The 20,545-nt window shown below is 39.1% G+C and overlaps 1 protein-coding gene across 4 annotated transcripts in view; it reads right to left on the minus strand.

The window, feature by feature from the left end:
- Positions 1-445: 445 nt before the first annotated feature.
- The window catches only part of ASAP1 (ArfGAP with SH3 domain, ankyrin repeat and PH domain 1), a 131,121-nt gene continuing 111,021 nt past the window's right edge, over positions 446-20,545 (minus strand). For 2 of the 4 annotated variants that reach the window (XM_074145468.1, XM_074145467.1), the window contains 6 exons: positions 14,668-14,829; positions 11,675-11,741; positions 9,036-9,094; positions 6,284-6,786; positions 2,447-2,569; positions 446-520 (listed from right to left, as the gene is read on the minus strand). In XM_074145468.1, the coding sequence (XP_074001569.1) occupies positions 446-520; positions 2,447-2,569; positions 6,284-6,786; positions 9,036-9,094; positions 11,675-11,741; positions 14,668-14,829 (989 nt within the window). The remainder of the gene's footprint in view (positions 521-2,446; positions 2,570-6,283; positions 6,787-9,035; positions 9,095-11,674; positions 11,742-14,667; positions 14,830-20,545) is intronic. The other 2 variants (XM_074145470.1, XM_074145469.1) reach the window with 1 other exon arrangement.

Raw genomic sequence — 20,545 nt, forward strand, 5'->3', positions numbered from 1 at the left:
AACCATTCACTCATTCTAACGTTCTGCTAACTGTATATTGAGAATACCGAGTTATTAGGAACAGTCATTTCTGTACAGTGACGTGGCTGGCGGAGACCACCTACGTTTGGAAAGCTGGCAGTTCCTACGTACGTTTAACAGCGTAGACAGAGATGTAAGTGCTAGATGCCGAGGATGGCTTCAACGAACCCAATAAGGCGTGCCAGGTTCCAAGGCTACCATAATACTGGCAAAGGCAGAATAACACAGTATATTTACAATACATATAATTCAACCTCATGAGGTGAAACTTAAATGAATTCTTAATTTGTAACAGCAGCTATATATATACAATTGTGCACAGGATTACAGGGAGGCAGCAGCGTTCGCTTTTGCTAAAAAGCCCGTCTTGCATGAAGAATGTGCAATGCTCAAGTTTAGGATTTGTTTGTTTGTTTGTTTTTTACTAGTCTGACAGAATGTGCACAAAGGACACTGGAAAGACCCCTTTCCTCTCTGGCTGTCCTTCGATGTGGCCAATCTGCAACACAGGAGAAAAAAGGTACATGTATAGGTATGTATGGATGCACAGAGTTCATAGATGGCATTTACTTCAAGGATCCCCCAGAGCATTTGCAAGCTCTTGGGACAGTTTAAAGCAGACTTTGGTTAACATTTAAATTTGCATAACGGAATGAAATAAAACCATACAAACATATTATAAATAAGACAAATTAAGCCAACTGAATCTAAAGAGAACAAAACAACTATAGTCGATTATGGAAACCTAGAAGGGCTATACGTATCACTGAATTTCAAGAATATCACCAAAACAGAAGCCTCATTTTCTTTTGGCTGATCTATCTTGCTACTGCAAATTAGTTTGTGTCTTTCAAACCCCTTCACTTTCCTTAGTTAAGTGAATCAATCCTAAACATCTCACTTGAGGGAAATGTCTGCTCCAGTTGTGAAGTTAATTTATCATAATCTGCATGTGTCACAGTGATAACGGCCCAGCTATTTTCTCACTGGATTAGTGTGATTCCTAACCATCTGTGTGCATACTGGTCTTTCTAACAAATCACAGTATCACCTGAGTAAGCATCCTTCATGTACAACTTCTTAACATGTTTTGCATAATAATAAAGAAATAGCCAAGCAACTTTTTTTTTTTTTAAAAAAAAAAAAGGCACCTTCTCTATGATCTTTACATGTTTAAAATGTGTAATTATAACCAACTATCAACCTGATAGCACTGGAGGAACAGCCTTGACTGACCACATAACCCTTTTCTCACCCTGCTGTGGTGCTGCTCGCTACTTTCAGAATAACAGCGTACCTCCTTCCTCTTCCCCAGGCTAACAAAATGGGAAGGGGAAACATGCAGGGCTGGCCGTTTCCTCTTGTAGAGCCAAATTTTTGAAGCATATGAGTCAACAGCCCTCATTTCCCTTCTCAGAAACAGTCAGACTGGAGCGCTTCATGGAACTTGTCAGGCATGTACCCAGGGATCTCAAAAACCCACTTCACAAAACAGTGATTAATGCAGCCACAATCGGGGGCTGGATGATACGGTAAATAGAGCAGCTTTTTACTGGGCATCGCTCTTTCGATACCACCCTTTCAGTGGAAGAATCTTCCCCACTTAAATGGTGAGTTAGAGGAAACCGTGCAGCTAGAACCAGAGCAGAGTTGCGCCGCACTTAGATTAGGAAATCATCAGCAGTGCTGCAATAAGAATTTGTTTTAACCAAAATGAAGTCTGTAATAATAGTAATAATTCTTAGGTAGGGAAGTAAGATGTAGCAGGGCTTTGGAGGCAAGAAGGAGAGTGTCAAGGGAGGGCTGGAGCCTTCAAGTGGGGCTGAGAAAAACCTGGTGTTTGCATTCACACCAGTCCAGAGGAGGGGTGAGAGTATGACACAAATCCAATGGCACGAGAGGGAGGAAGGGAAAGAAAACGTTAACGACCTCTCATTTAAGGAGGAAAACCATCAGCTTACAGCACCTGTTACAAATAGTTTTTCAGCCTTCCAGCAACCCCTGTAGGTATAACTTAACATTTGTGGTAAACTGAAGGTAATGACCTATCTCATGTTTCATGAAGGGTGTGAGCATGCTAAATGGAGTAAAAATCGCCACTTCTTCATTTAAGGAAAGGTTAGTGTGCATTACAGAGTGACGTATGTACATACGTGTTGTGATGAGCCAGCAATACAGCCAAACCTAATCAGGGCGGTTCTAGCAGACTCCCAGGAAGAGACAGACCCTCCCAGAGAAAGGGGGTGTTCTCCGATACAAGTTTAAGGGTTGGATGTTGGCTCAGGCAAAAAACTCCCCAAACCCAACAAAATAAAAACCTACCACCTACAAACCAAAAATAACAACAAACCCTAAAAATGTGGAAAAAGAGGCTTTCCTTTAAAAGTCATAAAGGAGTGGAACTGTAAAAGGAAAAGATACATACCCACCACTCTTGGTCCTCTTCACCGGTTACAATAATTACTTCTCCTTCAACAAACGTGAGCTCATCGTCATTATCTGCCTGACAGTCATAAATGGTCTTCACTCGCCTAACTTTGTTTTTCCCCTAAAAATAGAACGAAGTTTTAAATGAAGGACATGAGGAACAGCAAAAACATATATATGATATGAATTTTGCCTTTTAGTTCTGTTTCATTTTACAAGAAGGTGAAGACTACCAAATTGCTTTATCTGCAATTGGGGACATTAAAAAAAAAAATAAATAAAAAACCCTCTGTTTCAACAAGGATATTAAAAACAAATTGCCTACAAAGGTGTAGGTTTTCTTTTTCTTAAGATGCAGAACTGCCAAGAGACTTTAACGTGTAGTGAACAGCTTAAGTAACCTACAATTCCTCTAGTAAAGAAAGTTTAAATAACACCTTTACATTGTTCCAGCCCATAAACACCCTCTTTCTCCTTTAATACTTCATTGGAAAAAAAGCACCATGAACAGAAAATGAAATTCAGTCTCCTCTGGATGTTACAAGAGAGGGAAGGAAAATGCTACATTGAACTCCCAGTATTCCTTACAGTCCTGGGTTTGGATCTAGTGCAAAAATACAGTATCCTTTGACTTCAGATCTGCTTATAGAACTGAAAATTTGCTGAGTGATTTTTCATTCAGAATGTTAGTAATTTCTTATTAAAAGGATCTTCGTTTCAGATGGCAGTACTATTTTGCGATGATAATTCACAATAGATATTCTCACAGCTCTACCGTTCTGAGTCCAAGTATTTTCTAGGTCACACTTTGCTGCATACTGCTAATTCATATGAAAAAGCCTGAGCCACGGACTCCTCCCCGAACATATGTTTCTCACGGCAGGGAAAGTGCTTTAAATTATTTCCAAATAGAGTAAGGAAGCACTATTCACAGCAAAACACCCCTGCTACTTTATATTCCTGTATTTTCATACCCACACTTCCTCAAAAACCACAGTTCCTTCTTTAAACAGAAGCAGTCAGATAACAAGAATGCAAAAACCCAAGAAGAGCACAAGGAGATGAGAAGCAGAAGGGCTACGAAGGAAAAAGTCAGCAGGCTTAGAGGAATTTGAGCCAAAAGTAACTTCACAGAGGAAATTTCCTGGGGAGCCTTCTCTTTGCTATTACCTACCCACTTGAAATACCTCCATGTTTTGGCAAAAAAAAATAATTCCCTGCAAATCAACAGCAGAACAGCCACGCAGCAAAAAGCACTCATACTAAACTCAAGGTACAGAAAAATAACGATTGTGGAGGGATCTAAGGGACAAAGCAGTTCCACAACAACATAAGACTAAAAAACCCATACTCAAGACAAACGAACAGAAATACCTGAAGAGAAGTTCATATGAGATCAAAGGATTTTTTTACAGCAAGGCTTTGCTGCAGCAAGAAGGTACTTCAAAGAACGCTTTCTCTCTTTTTTAAACAAATTCACATAATTTGAGAGAAAATCTCAACTATCACTAGGGACTGGAATTTGATGTTAATGGGTATTTGGGGCCAGTCCCAGCTTTCAGCTCCAGAGAACCTTTGCAAACTACAGAGCGCTTCCAATCAATCCTCCAGTGATGAAGGGAAGCAACTACTTCTGCCAGATAAAAATTGTCTCATTCAATAAAGAGAGACTAAAGAAAGTTAAATTCCTCTAAACTTGGACAACTGTATGCGGCTCAGCTTCTAAGAACATATGAAAAATGAGGGCAATGGCTCCTGGTTCCCTCTGATCAGTACCAGAGATGACATTTTAATATTCTATTCCTTTCACTTAGGAGAGCAGTAAAAAGCAGAATTCAAGCCCGAGGTATATTTAATCTTGAGGTGGTTTCAAAAAGGATGGAGCTGAAGAGAGGATATAATTTCCCTTAACACAGTTTGGGGCACTGGTGTGTAAAATAGAAGCAATTCTAGGACATGTAACTTGTAAATAAATGTAAATGAAACAAGTGTCACCACTACCGTCAGGCCAACTCCTTGTATCCAGTATTAGTTCTTATTAAGAAGAGACTTTTATGCTTAAGACTGAACAACAATCAGCTGCTCTGGTCATTAATAATCCCTCCATGCTCTTATTTACATTAATATTTTTTTTAAAGAAGTATTTTGCCTCCTTTATAGACAACACCCACAAAAGAACACTCAAATGCTCAGTGTGATTTTAGAAGCACTCAGAGCAAGTTTCATCTCTAAAAATACCCTTTCAAGTCCTTATATATTAACAGCATTGGTATTTTTTACCTAATAATTCTGAACAATTCATCTTCTAAAACTTCCAATAGAAAAACCTTGGAAAAACCGTGCTCATCTCTTTACTGTTGGGCTGTGATGTAGCATCTCAGCAGTTTGTGTGGAGAGGATACAGCCAGGGGATGAAAACAGAGGCAAGACACATTTAAGAGAAATTCTCACACATTGTTACTTGAGCAAAAAAGACTGCAGTGAACAAGAAGAGAGGCAAGCGTGCACGCAATGATGTGTAGACAGCTGGAAAGTAATTAGCACAGATAAATCATAATTTTGGTCACTGGAAAACAGTGGAACTGTTTAATTTACTGCACGTGTGAAAATGGCTGAATTTGGAGAACACTGAATTTTTCCTGAGCATTCTTCTGTATAAAGTAGGGTGAGAGTTAAAAAAGACCCAAAACAAACAACTAATCCACTATTTGCTTTCTTCTTTAATAAAGTGACAAATAGCTGAGAAAGTCCAGCATCATTTGCTTATATTTAAAAGTATGTAAGTAAACAAACTGTAGTTGCAGATGCCTTTGATCAGCTCCCTGTACTACTTTATTTAATCTCCAGAACAGTCAGGAAGCCCGAGTGACAACCCCGTCCTTCTCCATTCAGACAGGAGCTCACAGACAGGCCCACGACAGAAGCCAAAGAGCGTGATGGCTCCAGAGGAAGATTTTCTCCCTTCTTGTGCTCGTCTGAGGAAGAAGCTCACCCTCTGCTTTCACTACAAGAACAGGAGTCTTATTTCCTTTCACATAAGTGCTTTGCATAGCCAATCTGACAAGCAAAACCATCTCCTTTTTGATGTATTCTTAATGACGAAAATCTTAAGAGAGCTCGGAGTTTCATGAAAAGATTTCAATATACATATGCATGAAGAATCCTCTGTTGGGCAGAAATTGCACTGGTTAGCAAGATGAACAGCAAGAAGAACTGAGGGTTGAACAAGGAGACTTGGAATCTAGTTACAGTTCCAGCTCCGCTACTACTCGCCATCCAGCAATGTCAATTTCGCCACTTCAGCAATATATCTGAACCTTTGTTAACCCCTTCAGCACACCAACATTAAATACTCACGACAGGAACATTTACTAATTTGTCACAGTTGACTTGTACTTTAAATTTTTATCTATTGATAACAGGTCCTAGCATTCTTAAAGATTACAATCATCAAATATTTAAATATTCCAGTAATCTAAGACGTGCAAAGCAGGGAGCAAAGGCAGCAAAGAAAACTACTGATCAGTTCAGAAGTATGACTGGCCCAGATAAAAATGCCCAAGTTCCCTAATAAATCCAAATGCACTGTCACGCTCCCAGGACTACTGTTTTATGTTACTAGTATTTGTTTCAGCCTGCGAGAGGTCTTGCAAACCCCCAGCATTTGCTGAAGCTGCTGGGGAGCACAGAAGGGCTCCTCATTCCTCATTCTAGCCCATAAGGTTGTGTTGCTTTGCGTGTAGAGCTCAAGGGTGGTGGTTTTTTTGCACAGATAGTCCTACAGTAGCTTCAAAGCCTTTGGGGGATACTTCCAACTAGCTGGAATAATACTTACCATATTTATTTTCCTGGGAAGTGGCACAGGGGTTTCTGGCAGGGTATGTGTTATGTCATTCGACTCTTCAGATGCTTGCCTTTGGACGGTGTCTCTAGATTGTACGTTTGGAGAAAGGTCTAAGGAGTGACATTTTTGATTTGCCTCTGAGGGCTGAGGCTTCGCTGATGCTTCTCCACCTTGAGTTTTCGCCAACAGCTCTCCCAGCTGAGGTTTTGGAGGAAGGTCCTTCATTTGCGGCTTTGGAGGTAAGTCTCCAAGTTGTGGTTTTGGTGGCAAGTCTCCTAGCTGAGGCTTTGGGGGCAGTTCTACAGGCTTTGGGGGCAGTTCTCCCACTTGAGGTTTCTGAGTTAATTCCAGAGGCAGAGGCTTTGGGGGCAAGTCTCCAGGCTGTGGTTTCTGTGGTATATCGATGGACAGTGAGGGCTTCTGAAAGATTTCCGTGTGCTGATGGGATTTATCTATTGAAAGATGATGACTGGTTTCTATTTTTCTTAGTGCCACTAAAAAAAAAAAAAAAAAAAAAAGAGCATAACAATGTTTTTTTTTTCCACAATCTCATTTTAATATTAAAGAACTCAGGCACACATCAAAACTGTGATTGTGTAAATGGCCACACGTTCTCTGAGCCCTAGTAACTGCTCATACGTCCTCCTGGTCTGTGATAAATTCAAGATACTACAACTTTACATAACCCTTTCTCACTCAGGTCTCATTTCATTGCTCCTCCTGGAGGCCAGGAGTGCTTGATCCAACAGCTACTCAGTGTCAATTTACAGATTAATTACTTAAAATGAAATAAAGTGATAGCTTTTTGGCTATAAACCAAAAAAAAAAAATTAAATAAAAGACAAGACATTTTGCAAAACAACCTATCAACCCACTGATGTGACTGCAATGAAAATTCTCCTTAATGACTATTAATCATATATGCAGTTGAACTTCATACAAACAAACCTCGAGTCTCAGGATTAGCACCTCTAAAATCCTGAAGAGAGCGAGTAAGCATGTATGTCTATACAGTGTACAGAATAAACCGTATTATAGACATTCAAGCTAAAACTAATAAAAATGAATTCTTGTAAATATTTACAATTTAGTAAAGATGAGAAGTTTTAAAATGTGTATTTTGCAGATTTTATGGAAGGAAATTGAAAATAGCTTTTCAAATAGTTTTTTTTCAGTGTCATACATTGATTCTATTACTAAGTTCCCTAAGAAAATCTGACTGAAATCTACCTTAAAAACAAAATAAGAGCACAACAAAAAACCCCAGTCCCCCAAATAAACAACCCTATATTAAAACAGATGAACGGGGACAGAAGAGAAAAAAGTTACGACCCACGATGAGAGCAAGACATTTAGACTAGAAGGAATTATTTCCCATTGCATTCAGCATTGCTGCAGGATCATGTTCTACCAGCCACAAAGGTGGTCTGATATTTTACTGTGAAAGCAACAACACTCGCTTTGGATATCACCTACTGCAATAAGACTTCCGTGCTATATTTATAGTTATTTATATCAAAAAAAGAAAACTTTGTATAATTTCCATGAAAGAAATTGTGTAGCTACTATTAGATGCCTGATAAACATTTTAAAAAATGTCTGTGTTGATACCCGTCTATAGCTTTGTCTCCTAGACTTGAGTAGTAGCAAATGTACAAGCACTGATCCTCCACATTGGTCTAAGGCTCAAGTAAATGACATGAAAAACCTGGCAGCAGCCCTTATCAAAGTGCTCCCATTGAGCCCATCTTAAATTTTCACCTATATCATTTTAAATCGAGGAAGTGTTGACTTCCTTTGCAGTGGTATCCTATCGCGTCACTGGTGTCTCTTTCAAAAGACGATACCATGTCATAATAACTGTAATTTAATGAAGTTTAAATTTCACATTTGCATCTTCTGTTAAAAGTATGTGAGCTCTCAATTTCAGTTATCCAGCTTCAGAAGTCTGGACAGGCTTCATTTCCTGATCGTTAGGCTCTGTAGAGATCGTCCACTCACACAGACAGAACATATTTTTGATGGATTCCGTATCAGACAGAGCTACAGGGTAGGTCTACTTTTAACTTTATAGTCAACTGCTGCAAGAACTCAAAAAACTAAATAAAACCTGCTGTACGAGTTCAAAGAGAGACTAGAAAAAACATTTCTAGAAGGAAGGGACCATAAGGTGTTCACTGGGATGATGGTCTCAGCAAGTTTGTCACCAATATATAAGCGAGCGTGTAACAGTACCCAATTCATTTCAGTGACAACGACCCTCATCACTAAAACATGGCAACAGACAAAACTTGCTTCAAGGGTAGCAAGAATTGGACTTATGGATATTAGGAAGAAAAAAGAATTTATCAGCGAGAGTGGTGAAAGCTGGAAATGGAAGCCCAGGGAGGTTATCCAAGGAGATAATCGAAATGCAACCGGACACGGCCCCGTGCAACCTGCTCTCGTGTCAAAAAGCTGGCCCTGCTCTGAGTGGGGACTGGACCAGGTGACCTCCTCAGCTCTCTTTTACAATTGTTTTTTTTCCTTTCCGCCTTATGTTCCGTAGGTCTAGCTATTTTTTTAGTTTAATAAAAACCTTCCTATCTTCCAAAATCATTTCGGTTTTGCTAAGCTTTCATGGTTTGTGGCATTTTAGAAATAAAACTTCTGCTAGAAAGATCCATATATTCAAAACAAGTATGTCCTTTCACCCACATTTAAAAGATATAATTATGGGAATAGCCACAAAAAGAACTCTTACCTTTCTGAGGTAGTTTGGGAAGAACTCTAGGGCCAAGTGCAGTCTTTGCGGTCCCAGTGCTAAATCAACAGATATGAATGATTAGTGCTTAAAACTGTTATAAAATAGACTTTTTCTTTTCCTTTTTTTCCCCATTACACACCTAAATCTAAAAAATATTTCCACATTTGTTTTGCTTCTTTTGTATAACCAACTTGTCACGTTATCTGTGGTTCAATCCCGAAACTCAAAGCACTATTAAGAACGAACAGCTTTTGAAGAGAAAAAGACATACAAACCCCTCCACATCTTTAATGCTACGGGACGGATTTATTCTACCAACTACGGTACGTGCAAAAACGTACTCTGAAAATCCATGAAGTTGAAAGACCAGCTCAGTGGGCAGATCCTGAACTTTAAGGAAAATGTGGTCTCTAAACTAACTACACTGAAGCATTCAAAACATAATCTGTCCTTTATGTCAGTGGTTTGAAGTTTTCCAGGACTGAGCCTGTGCCTTGTAGCTGCCTGCGTGAGTGCGATATTGTATCACACACGAACTGCAGCTGCATTGGGAGACAAAGTCTCTGCTACTCTAAGGAAAATACTGGTAGTTGTGGACAAACAATATACTCCTTTCCTCTGTCAACCTGTGTTACAGCTGCGTTAGCAACTCGGAGCAGTAAACAACAATACAAGCAGGACAGTTGCGAGTAATTTAATTACAGCATAAAAATCTGAGATAATCGCATATTGCCAAAACTTTCCATCTGTGCTTTCTGTTGTAGACAATTTTTTTCAGAATTAACACCAGGCTGGCTCAAATTTGCAAATATGGCATGTGAGGGCAAAAGACATAGACATTTAGAGCTCAACCTAGCTGCAGCTGTTAAGGATAATAAAAAATGTTTCTATAAATTCATTAACAACAAAAGGAGGATTAGGGAAAATCTCCCTCCTTTATTGGATGCAGAGGGAAACATAGTCACCAAGGACGAGGAAAAGGCTGAGGTGCTCAACACCTACTTTGCGTCAGTCTTTAGCAGTTTTTCACAGAAAGAGTGGTCGGGCATTGGAATAGGCTGCCCAGGGAGGGGGTTGAGTCACCATCCCTGGATGTGTTTAAGAGCCGTTTAGATGTGGTGTTGGGGGATATGATATAGGGGAGAACTTTGTAGTGTAGGGTAGATGGTTGGACTCGATGATCCCAAAGGTCTCTTCCAACCTGGATGATTCTATGATTCTATGACATTGCAAGTTTCAGCAAAAACCCACAAAATTTCTTCCACCAAAACCACATCCAGGTCACTTTTATAGAAAAGGACTGCGGAAGAAAAGAAGAAAGCCAACTGATTTAAAGCATAAATATCAAACAATAAATAATCAAATAAAAATCAGTATCACCTCAAAATATTTACTCAAAAGACAAGGAAAAAGAAAAGCGGGGAAGTAGCTGGAGTACGTTCAATAGGGCAGAGAGTCTTCTGCATCAACAGCCTTGATTCTGGTATGATTTGTCTCTGAAGCTAACTTTTCACAATGAGTACGATGAAACACTTTTATCTTAATTTCCTAACTTTTTTTTTAAATAGTCAAAATATATCATGACACAAAACTGAAAGAACAGCCAAGCTCAATCTTGATTCAGTAAATAGTTACCTTGGGCTTTATCTCATGCCATCCAGTGCGAGTACCACGCTTTTACCCTTCTCTTACAAATAGCAACTATGGCACCAGCTCTTGGTGCTGTAGAACATCACTGCCCTTCCCCTGACCAGCCCGTGCCACCTGGATGGATTCAGCAGGGCAAGTCAGCTGCGTCACCAACACCCTGTCTGCTGCCCTTCCTGGCGAGGCAGATATTGACTGAGGAGCATCCAGAAACTCTACCCACACATCTTCTGCCGCCGTTTGTGTGACGTTACACATCCATGTCCACACTTGTGGTCATGCAAGGTCTCCAGCGTGTTGCCCAAGGCACACGTTTATTGGAATTACCATGCTTTGAACCTGGGGACGTTGGAATCACAGTGCAGATAAAGGAGTAGCAAACACTAAGTGACAGGAATGTCTGGCTATCCTGACTACTCCAGCTATTGAACAAGACACTTGTAATGTACTGACCTGATGAACTAGGAGCTCAGAGCGGTTTGCGTTATTACAGACTGTGCGTCAGCACATGAGCTCAACAGACTGGAAACCGGCTAAGCTGGGAGACAGATGAATTCTCTCTCTTACAGATCTATCTTCGATGCCAGCCTGTGCCCGGAGAGACACTTCTGCACCTACAGGCATGACACCTCACACCGAAGCAGATAAAATGAAATGCCAGGAGACGTGAAAATAAAACTTTTATCCTGCTGGACTGCAGGCAGCATTCCCCAGCTCCGAGCACACTGCTGGAGGAGCGGCGGAGAGATTCTGGTACAAGTTGTTCCGTCCATCCCGCTCAAAGGATGAATTGTGTACGGATGGCCACGAACACAGCGTAGGAGGCTCAATGAAGCCAAAGTATTTGTAGGGCCGTAAGGCACGCAGAAAACTAATGAGGAAACATAGCTAGGCTTTTACTTCATATGAAAGGCAATTTTTTTTCTAATTTACAAATTAGTTATGTTTGGATAAATTTTCATCTTTGCCTTCATATACACAGGCTTTACCTTGACTGCTGAGACATCCCCTCAAACTTGTTTGCAGCCTTAGTTGAAGGTGGGCCCAAATCATTACCTGAGGTGAAAAAAGCACAATTTAAAAAAAATATCATTAGCACAACTGAAATAGAATCAGCAGAGGGTGCAACTTAAAGTGAAGCACACGTTCTTCCAAGTATCCTCTATATGTAAGATGGCTAAAGATTTTAAAGATCATTCTTTATTAATAATTTTGTAACTGAAAAGCGGCAGGGACCATAATAATCCAACTTGACCTTCCATGTAACACATTTTAAAACAACTTACTGGTAGCTCACATCTGCTGGCAAAGAAAGACTGAACGACCTTGGTGAGTTACTGCTGGAGGGCATTTGTTTTGACTATTGTCTTTCAATTTTTTTTCCTGAATAGAAGGAGATACCGCAGGCCAGTATCAAATTTATCGCAGATGTTTACAGTTGGCGTTATGTGACACATCTTTTTAAAGCCATCATGAATTTGATTTTATTTACAAAACATCAAATTTCTAAGGATTGGTATTTTATCCTACATAAAGAATAGCTTTTGCTGATTTAGTGACTAAGAAAGTATGTTACCATAACCGGACCGTTAAGTGTTGGTAAAGAAAAGATCCCGGGTATACTCAATTCTGTCAAAAGGCAGCAAAATCCAAACCCAAGTGACTCTGAACTCCTTCAGCAGAAGCTCTCTCTGTCATTAACCGTCATCATTCCCAAGGTACAATCATACTATTTCGTCTTAGTGCCTTTATCATTCCCCCTTCCCTCTTCCATTGCAGCGTGTCTAAAAAAATCTTAGAACCAGTTTCAAAAACCATTAGTAAATTTTGTCACTGAAATAGATGTAAAGTGTCATTTAATGATCCCAGAACACCAAATACTTCCCATGCAAAAGAATGCCATATCTGCCTAGATACCATTCTTAGTGCATTGAAGTCTAAATGAAACAGCAAAAGAGGCTCATGCTGAGCCTTGCTAAAAATATGTTTATATTTAAAAGTGAAAAAAAGAAAAAAAAGAAAAAAAAAATAAGGGCAAGAGAAACAGCAAATCCTTCAGAAGTAGATCCTATGGATAAAGCAAGGAAAAATATCTCATGGTTGCTATGGAAATCCAAAATAATCTAAACAACGTTTTTAGAATATCTTTGAATAGTAATTTGCTTAGACATAAGCTAAAGATTGCTCTGCTTGAAACTTCAATTAATGCACAGATTAGAAAACAAATGCTGAAATTCAACGTAACAAGAAATACAACACCACAGAAAAAAAAGCTTCTGAAAGGGAAAGCAGTCAACATCTGACAATATTCTTAACCCAAAAACACAAAGGCAGATACAAGAAACTCCCTCTTTTATAAACATAAAACTTAATACTTGCTTAAAATCCAAATGGACTTTCAAACAAGTTTTTGTACAGATCTCAGCTACGAAAAGGGGGAAGAGGCCCCTCTTCCATCTACTGAAGTTTAGCACGTGCTGCAGAGCAGGAAAGAGACAGAATTAGCAACGTTCTTCTCTGGCCCTGCTTTGAAAAACTATTCTACTGCTGTAAAAGTCTTCATCTTTACCTCCACACCTGCACCTTTCCCAGATTTTCCTTTTCCTTCATCTGTTGCCTAGCATTTTTAAAGAAAAGCTGGCACTAGTTTAGCAACTGTTCCTACCACACTTTTCATTCCAATAGTGTTACGTTATACACTATTCCAGTCTATCGTATTTTAAGTGCTGTTTTGGACTTAAATATTTGGGCTTTTAAAATTTTTTTAAGTCCAAGCTCTTCAAAAAGTCTTTGCAACCTCCTAAATAGTAGAGGGCTGTTAGACTCCAGAACATAGGACACAATTTTCCATGTCCCAGACATCTGATAAGTAGAGAGTTGAAAAGATTGCCGTTATTTGCATTCCTTGAGAAAAAGATTTTGCTTTTCATTGGATTCTGTACTTCTCTTCATATTAAATCCTAGATTAAATCACCCATTCTACATAGAACATACAGGAGTACTCCATGATTTACCACATTTAACTCAATTTGCTGAAAAAAAATGCTGCTTTTAAGCTCGCAACTTTTTTTTAGTCTTGTAATTTTGTGTTTATATGAGAACAGAGACGATACTCCCAAGATATAAGTAGTGTGTGGATGAGGCCCCTGCGTAAGCATTGGATTCCAGCTCAAAAGTTTACAGATTTATGGAAATCCTGCCACCAAGACTAAAATTATATAAAATTACACAGGCCAGAGATTTATAGCTACTGGGAGAAGCTGACTGCACAGAGCAATGTTTATTGAAAAGAGGAATTTGAGTAGTCTGGAAAATAGTTTCTGAAAAGCTTCTGTCAGAAAGGTATCCTGTTTAAAAAAAAAAAAAAAGAAAAGAAAAAAAGTGCTGTTTCTGTATAAATTCTGCAGGTAGAAGGATGCAAACCTATCGGGGTGTGTGTATGTAGAGACAACACCACAAAACCTGAAAGCATACTATGACAACACATCCCCACCAGCGAGGTGTGAACACTTTACAGGAGAGACCCGGCACAGAGCCCACAGAAACAAGCTCTTCTGGCAAGCAGGAGAATGGCACGGATTCATGGAGGTCTATCTGCCCCAACCCCAGATCCATCAAGAGGCACGAGGTGGGCTGAGCAGGAGCAGGGGTGAGGATGCGGATGCGGAGCAGATGCAGGGCGTGAGGGCAGCCTGGGCAGCTCGGGAAGAGCAAGGGGAGGGAGGGAGAAGGGGAGGCAGCAGAGGAGATTGAATTGGGCCCCAGGGAGGGTGGAATATTTTCAATTTTCCCAAGTGAGACTCAGCTACAGAAGCCTGGAAGCTGGAGTGACAGAAGATAGAACCACTGATTTATCTGAGCTGACGTTACATCGAGCCGCAATCATTGGAAAGCAAGCACCAGGTACAAGAAATCAAAGATCATATATCATCCATCATAAAAGGTTTTCCCCTGCCCTTTTGGTTTGCGTTTCAAAACTCACCCCAAGGAATTGGGCCCTTATTCTGGGGTCCATGAGGTAGTGGGCTTGGTGGGTCAGAGAGGGTTCTTTTGTGTCCTGGGGGTGGGGGAGGTGGTCTCTTCTTGGAAAGAGTGGAGCTGCCACTAGAGGTTTGAGTGCTTAGAGGGAGGGTTGAAGGTGGGCCTGCAAAATAACAAACAACCTTCTTACAAATACATGTGCAGAAACGTCAAAGCAGCACCGAAAAATTCACAGTCAGACCCACAGCGAAGTGCAGCAAAAGACTAAAAGGAAAAGACAAGCCATGCCAAAACACTCTTCGGATTAAACGTCATGTTCGCCACATTTTTAACCATCTTAGCTGTGGGAATAGAAGCAACTTGACAATAGAATGACACATGTACTTATGTTTAAAAAATACAGGATTAGTCACTCAAGGATTTCTAATTTTTAGGCATTGTTGGTTTTGGGTTTTTTTTTTTTTTTTTTTAAAAGCACAAAATCTTAAGATTAGGTGATATTTAGCATGTGGGATTAAAATGACTATTAATTTATACCAGAACGACATAGATTTCTAGATATCCTATTACGTGGGGATTTTTTTTTCATCTCCAGATCATCCCATACGAATTCTGTTAATAAACTCCAGGGAAAGGGGGGGGAATAGAAATCTATCTACAAATTTTCTTTACATTTTGAAAATAGGACCGTAAGCTTAGTAAGTTTTTCTGTATTTTTTCTGTGCTTTAAATACATCAGAACACGCATTTTTAGAGCAATGCAAATTGTTGTGTGCAGTGTGTATAAAATAAACATCAGAAAAGCCCTTTCTGAGGCTGAGATTAGGTACTAAACGGCAGCATTGCTTATAAGAGCTTCTGCAGTCACACCTTAAAGCCTTTATTTCCCCCTGCATCAATGTTGGCACAAGTATTATTCAACACGGCACACGTTTTACAGGATGTGGGAACAGATACAGATTAAAAGACAAAATAACCCAGAGGGAAGACAAGAGTTTTCCCCGATCAGCTTCACCATTCGCCTTCAAGAATGTCTTCAATAAGCAGCTCAAGGAGGTAGGCAGCGCAGGGCGCAAACGTGCAGCGAGGGGACAACTGCTCGTCAGCTGCCATTACCGCCAACAGAAATTACTTGTAACACTTATCTAAATTAGTTCTACGTTAGGTCAGAATAGCCGTAAGGGTTTTGCTGCTGGGGTTTGGGTTTTGCATGTAAGAGAGCTTTGCTGTCACAGGCTCTGGATAAATGCAGAAATTTGACATAAAGTCTTAAATACAGAGTTTATTTATACCTGAAATGTCAAGTCTATGGTCACACATTTTGCAGCACTATAAAACCTACTTGCCAATTTTTGAAAACCTAACTTATTTGAACAATATTTGAGCAAAATCTTCATTTTGTTAATCAGCATATACCATAACCTGCACACAGAACCAGAGCTGTCTCTTTAAAAAAAAATGTATTACCAGTCTCTCTAGGCAGACTGAAAATTACCAAAGTCTGCCCTTCTTTCCAAATTACTACACATTATAAAAGTACTAAAACCAGTTAAGAATAATCTTTGCTAAAATTCCTTAGGTGAAACACTAAACATTGAAAAAAGTAACTTCAATTATCCTATCAATCAGCACCTCTACATTTGCCAGGTATTTTCAGCACGTGACCTCCTTCTTTCTTCTTAACCCCAAAGAAAAGATTAATAAAAGTGCCTGCAATGAGTTAACGATTCAATCTATTCTCTTCTAGATTCAAGCCTGGAAGGCCTTTTGCTGCTCAGGAGAATCTCTCAACCGCAACCCCAGCAGGTACTTTGGGCCTAACATTCCATTAATTGCTTACTCTTGTAAATCAAATTATGTATCTTGTGATCATTCCTCTCAATTTACTTCCAAATTCACAAAACTATTAATTGACAAGCAGTCAAATGTTAGTGCAAATTAATAAGATTCTTCACCAATTTGTTTACTTTCTCATTTTAATTTCTTCCTTGAGCTTAAGAAAGCAAGCTAATTTAAACCATGCACTGAAATGCTTCTGCCAGCAAAAATACAAAACTTTCCCCACGCTAAGTTTTGCCTGACAATCCCCTAGACTTCTGCAAGCTATGAATTCTTTGGTTCGCTTAAATAAATATGAATCAAAGGTGGTTCTATAACCCGTAACTCAGAGTATATCTAGGAGCGGCGAGGGAGAAAGGAAAATTCAGTATCCACACTTAACAGTAATATTATTTTTAAAGCGTATAGAAAACATACACGGTATGTTAGTGCAGTATTTTTTTTTCTTATCTTAATACCTCGAAAACTTCCAAAATGTCTGCGGGTGGGAAAGGCCACCCGCGCAGAGGTTCTGTCCTACCACCACCTAGTGTCCTCTCTCCGTACTGCAGGACAGCCCGGCCACCCAACGACCGGCTCCAAGTGACAAAGAGTCCAAACTTGGCTCCCGGGAGAAAAAAACGTGGAGGAAATGCATTAAAATAGTATTGCACGCTTACTGCAAAAATGAAACTCCAGATATGAAGCAAAATGTGTACCTTTTATTGCCAATAAAATGAAGAATCCTTCTCTACAAAATTAAAATTTAGTAGGATTAAAAACTCTTTAAATGTGGTTATGTGGCTATATTTTATATTTCACACTAGTAGTATATCTGCAAACATCACAGAAGAGTCGAAAACCATTATCACTTCATAGCTTTCAAAAGTTCCCATGGCATATACAGTTATGGGAAAAAGGTGTTAAGGTTTTAAAAATACTGCCCTTTAAAAAAAATAACCTTTTCAGATTCCTAGCATTTGTTCCTATACTAAATTCATTTTTATTCCTTCCATGAAATTAAAAGTCATACACTAATGATTAGATGTCTGAAATACAAAATAACTTACTTTCAAATAAACAGAAAATAAAAAAAGACCTTTTCAGAAAGAGGTATAAAGTCACATAACACTTTGAATAAAGCAAATGTGCGAAACGTTCTGGAATATAAATCAGTTTATGGAAACAACTACTGGAATAATTCAAAGATCTGATGATGTACGAAGTGTCAGTAAAAATATTATAAAACACTTGTATTACGTATATATATATACAAAATCTCAAAAAAGTTCTTACATGGTATTTTTAACTCTGCAAGGCTAGCCAGACATTTCTAAGTAATAATCAGAACAGTTATTTTTTCTAGATCAAAGATATTTGGGGATTCTAAGCAGGCAGGAAGTAAGCCAACCGTTTCTCCTCCACCATCACCTTAATGATGATTTCTCACACAGTTGCGAAGTTCACTTTTCATGTCAATCATTTTCCTCACACAAGCAAAAAAGAAAAAATAATAATCTTAACCTAGATTTTTTTTTTAATTTTGCTTCCATTGGGCTCTTTACTTCAGTCAGCTGGGGAGCAGCTGCCTTCAGTGAAGCTGTTGTCCTCTTACCACTTTTTCTTATTACAAGGACTGAGCTTTCGTGTGCAAACAGACCAAATATCCTCAAATTTATTGTACTAAGGTAAATAACTGGAAAAGGTCTGCAATTAGTAGCGCACTGCTTTTGTGCAGTTAGTACAGTACCTATTAATTTGTGTAACCATGCAAAGCTGTTACCATCCACACAAGAAATGGCGAGTTTAGAATGTAAAAACCTCATATTTGTATTTATTTTTTACCACTTAATGAGAGATATGGATTAACCAGAATTCCAGTTAATGGCAGAACAGGTACTGCAAAGGAAAGTAAGTTTATATTAAAAATTGTATTAACAAATGTGTTATACTTATTTTTAATGTTCTTAGGAGTGACAGTTTTGCAGAGATACTAATAAAAGCCTTCTTCAGTTTGGCTTACTTCAGGTCATATATCTTCAGTACTAAAAATGAGACCCTAATTAAAGAAAAAATTATCACGATCACACTGAACAAGAAAGCTAAGACTATACATTGATTCAACATTAGCATCTGAATTCTATAATTAATGCTAAAAAAAGTCCTGTTAAAAAAAAAAAATTATACTAAAGAATGTTGTATTTTGGGTGGATGCACAGATATAAAAAAAACACATGAAGTCAATAGTTGTCAGCTTTCCCTTCCTGTTATGGTACTAAAAAAATATACAGAACTTGACTGGGATAACTAATATTATTTAACCAAAGTGTATAACACATTTATAAGAATATTTAAAAATTAAGTCTTTAAGTGTATGCCAGAGAGCTGTAGGATCCTATAAGCGTTCAAAATAAATAGAAGAAACTGGATGACCTCAAAGGCTGAGGTAACAGAAATGAGATGAAATGCAACAGTATATACGAAGTTAAAATCCTAGACTAAGAAAGCATTTGTACTTTCATTTTAAATTAGGGACTCCAGTTGAAAATGGTAGTAGAGACTACCTGTGTAATGGCCGATACGCCACAGTTAAATGCATGAAAACAATAAATAAGATGAAAAGATGTTTTGATGTAATATTTCCAGCAGAAACAGCGAGGTTTCAATGCTGTCCCAACACTTCCAGTCCCTTACATTCAGGAAAGCTGATTTAAACAGCAAAGGTGCAGAAAAGGGCTTGTATGATGAAAGGACAACTTAAACGACAGGAGAATAAAAATACTCTTCTATCAGAAAAGGTGAAATGTGCTTGGTTTGTTCAGTCCAACGAAACAGAAATGGAGACCTGTACGATTGCTCTCCACGATACAGACAGCAACGACAGAAACATCGAACAAAGTAATTTAGAGGACTTGGGACGATTTCTAATCCTGTGAGCAATGCAGCCAGACAACTTCTAGAAGTTACTAGTAAATGCAAATAAGCTAATTTGGTGAGAAATTGAGTCTGATCAAGAGCAGAAGCGGATTATATGACATGGTGTCTGCAGTAGCTGTGGACTGGAGCTACCACGAAGGAAGTGCTTTGGGGTTTACGTACCCAACATTAGAGCTGTGCCGGAGGGTGTAAAATATGCAAACTTGTAAGTACTGAAGATCTAAATGTAACTTCATGACATAAAATTGATCCCTGACCTCTCCCATATGAGAGAAATAGGCAGAAACATTACAAATCAATTAGATTTCAGCTAAAATTAAGAAAACCTGGCTTAGATTGCCCAGCACTTCTACAAAACTGATTAGCAACACTGCCCTCACATTGGATTTGCAATTAAGGTTCTGCAAAAGTTTATTTACCTACTGTGCTGAGTCGTGCAAGTACTTAAATGGGGATTATTTTTTAAAAAGCTTTTTTTTGAAACAAGAGGCAGAAGACCTGCTATATGTCTGGAGCCATAAGGCAGGTTTAAGATGGAAAGATTAATGAAAAAGATGATTTTCAGAATGTTACGGACTAAAGACGTGTATGACAGCAAAAGTTAAGCTGAACCTGGATAAGGTTAGATGAACTACTGGAAGAGCCAGACAGTGCTTGCCTTGCAGCTGCAGTGCTCTGTACAAGTACAACTCTGTGTCCAGTTTTGGGCACAATACAAGAGAGATATCGAGGTGCTGGAGCGAGTGCAGAGGAGGGCAATGAAGCCGGTGAAGGGCCTGGAAAACAAATCATATGAAGAGCGGTTGAAGGAGCTGGGACTGTTTAGTATGAGGAAGAGGAGGCTGAGGGGAGACCTCATCACTCTCTACAACTACTTGAAAGGACACTGTAGAGAGGTTGGTGCTGGTCTCTTTGCACAGGTAATTAATGACAGAACGAGAGGGAATGGCTTCAAGCTCCAACAGGGTAGGTTTAGACTGAACATTAGGAAAGAATTTTTCACAGAAAGAGTGGTCGGGCATTGGAACAGGCTGCCCAGGGAGGTGGTTGAGTCACCATCCCTGGATGTGTTTAAGAGCCGTTTAGATGTGGTGTTGGGGGATATGATATAGGGGAGAACTTTG

This window comes from Numenius arquata, chromosome 3 (genome assembly GCF_964106895.1).
Source record: "Numenius arquata chromosome 3, bNumArq3.hap1.1, whole genome shotgun sequence".
In the NCBI taxonomy this organism is placed as follows: domain Eukaryota; kingdom Metazoa; phylum Chordata; class Aves; order Charadriiformes; family Scolopacidae; genus Numenius; species Numenius arquata.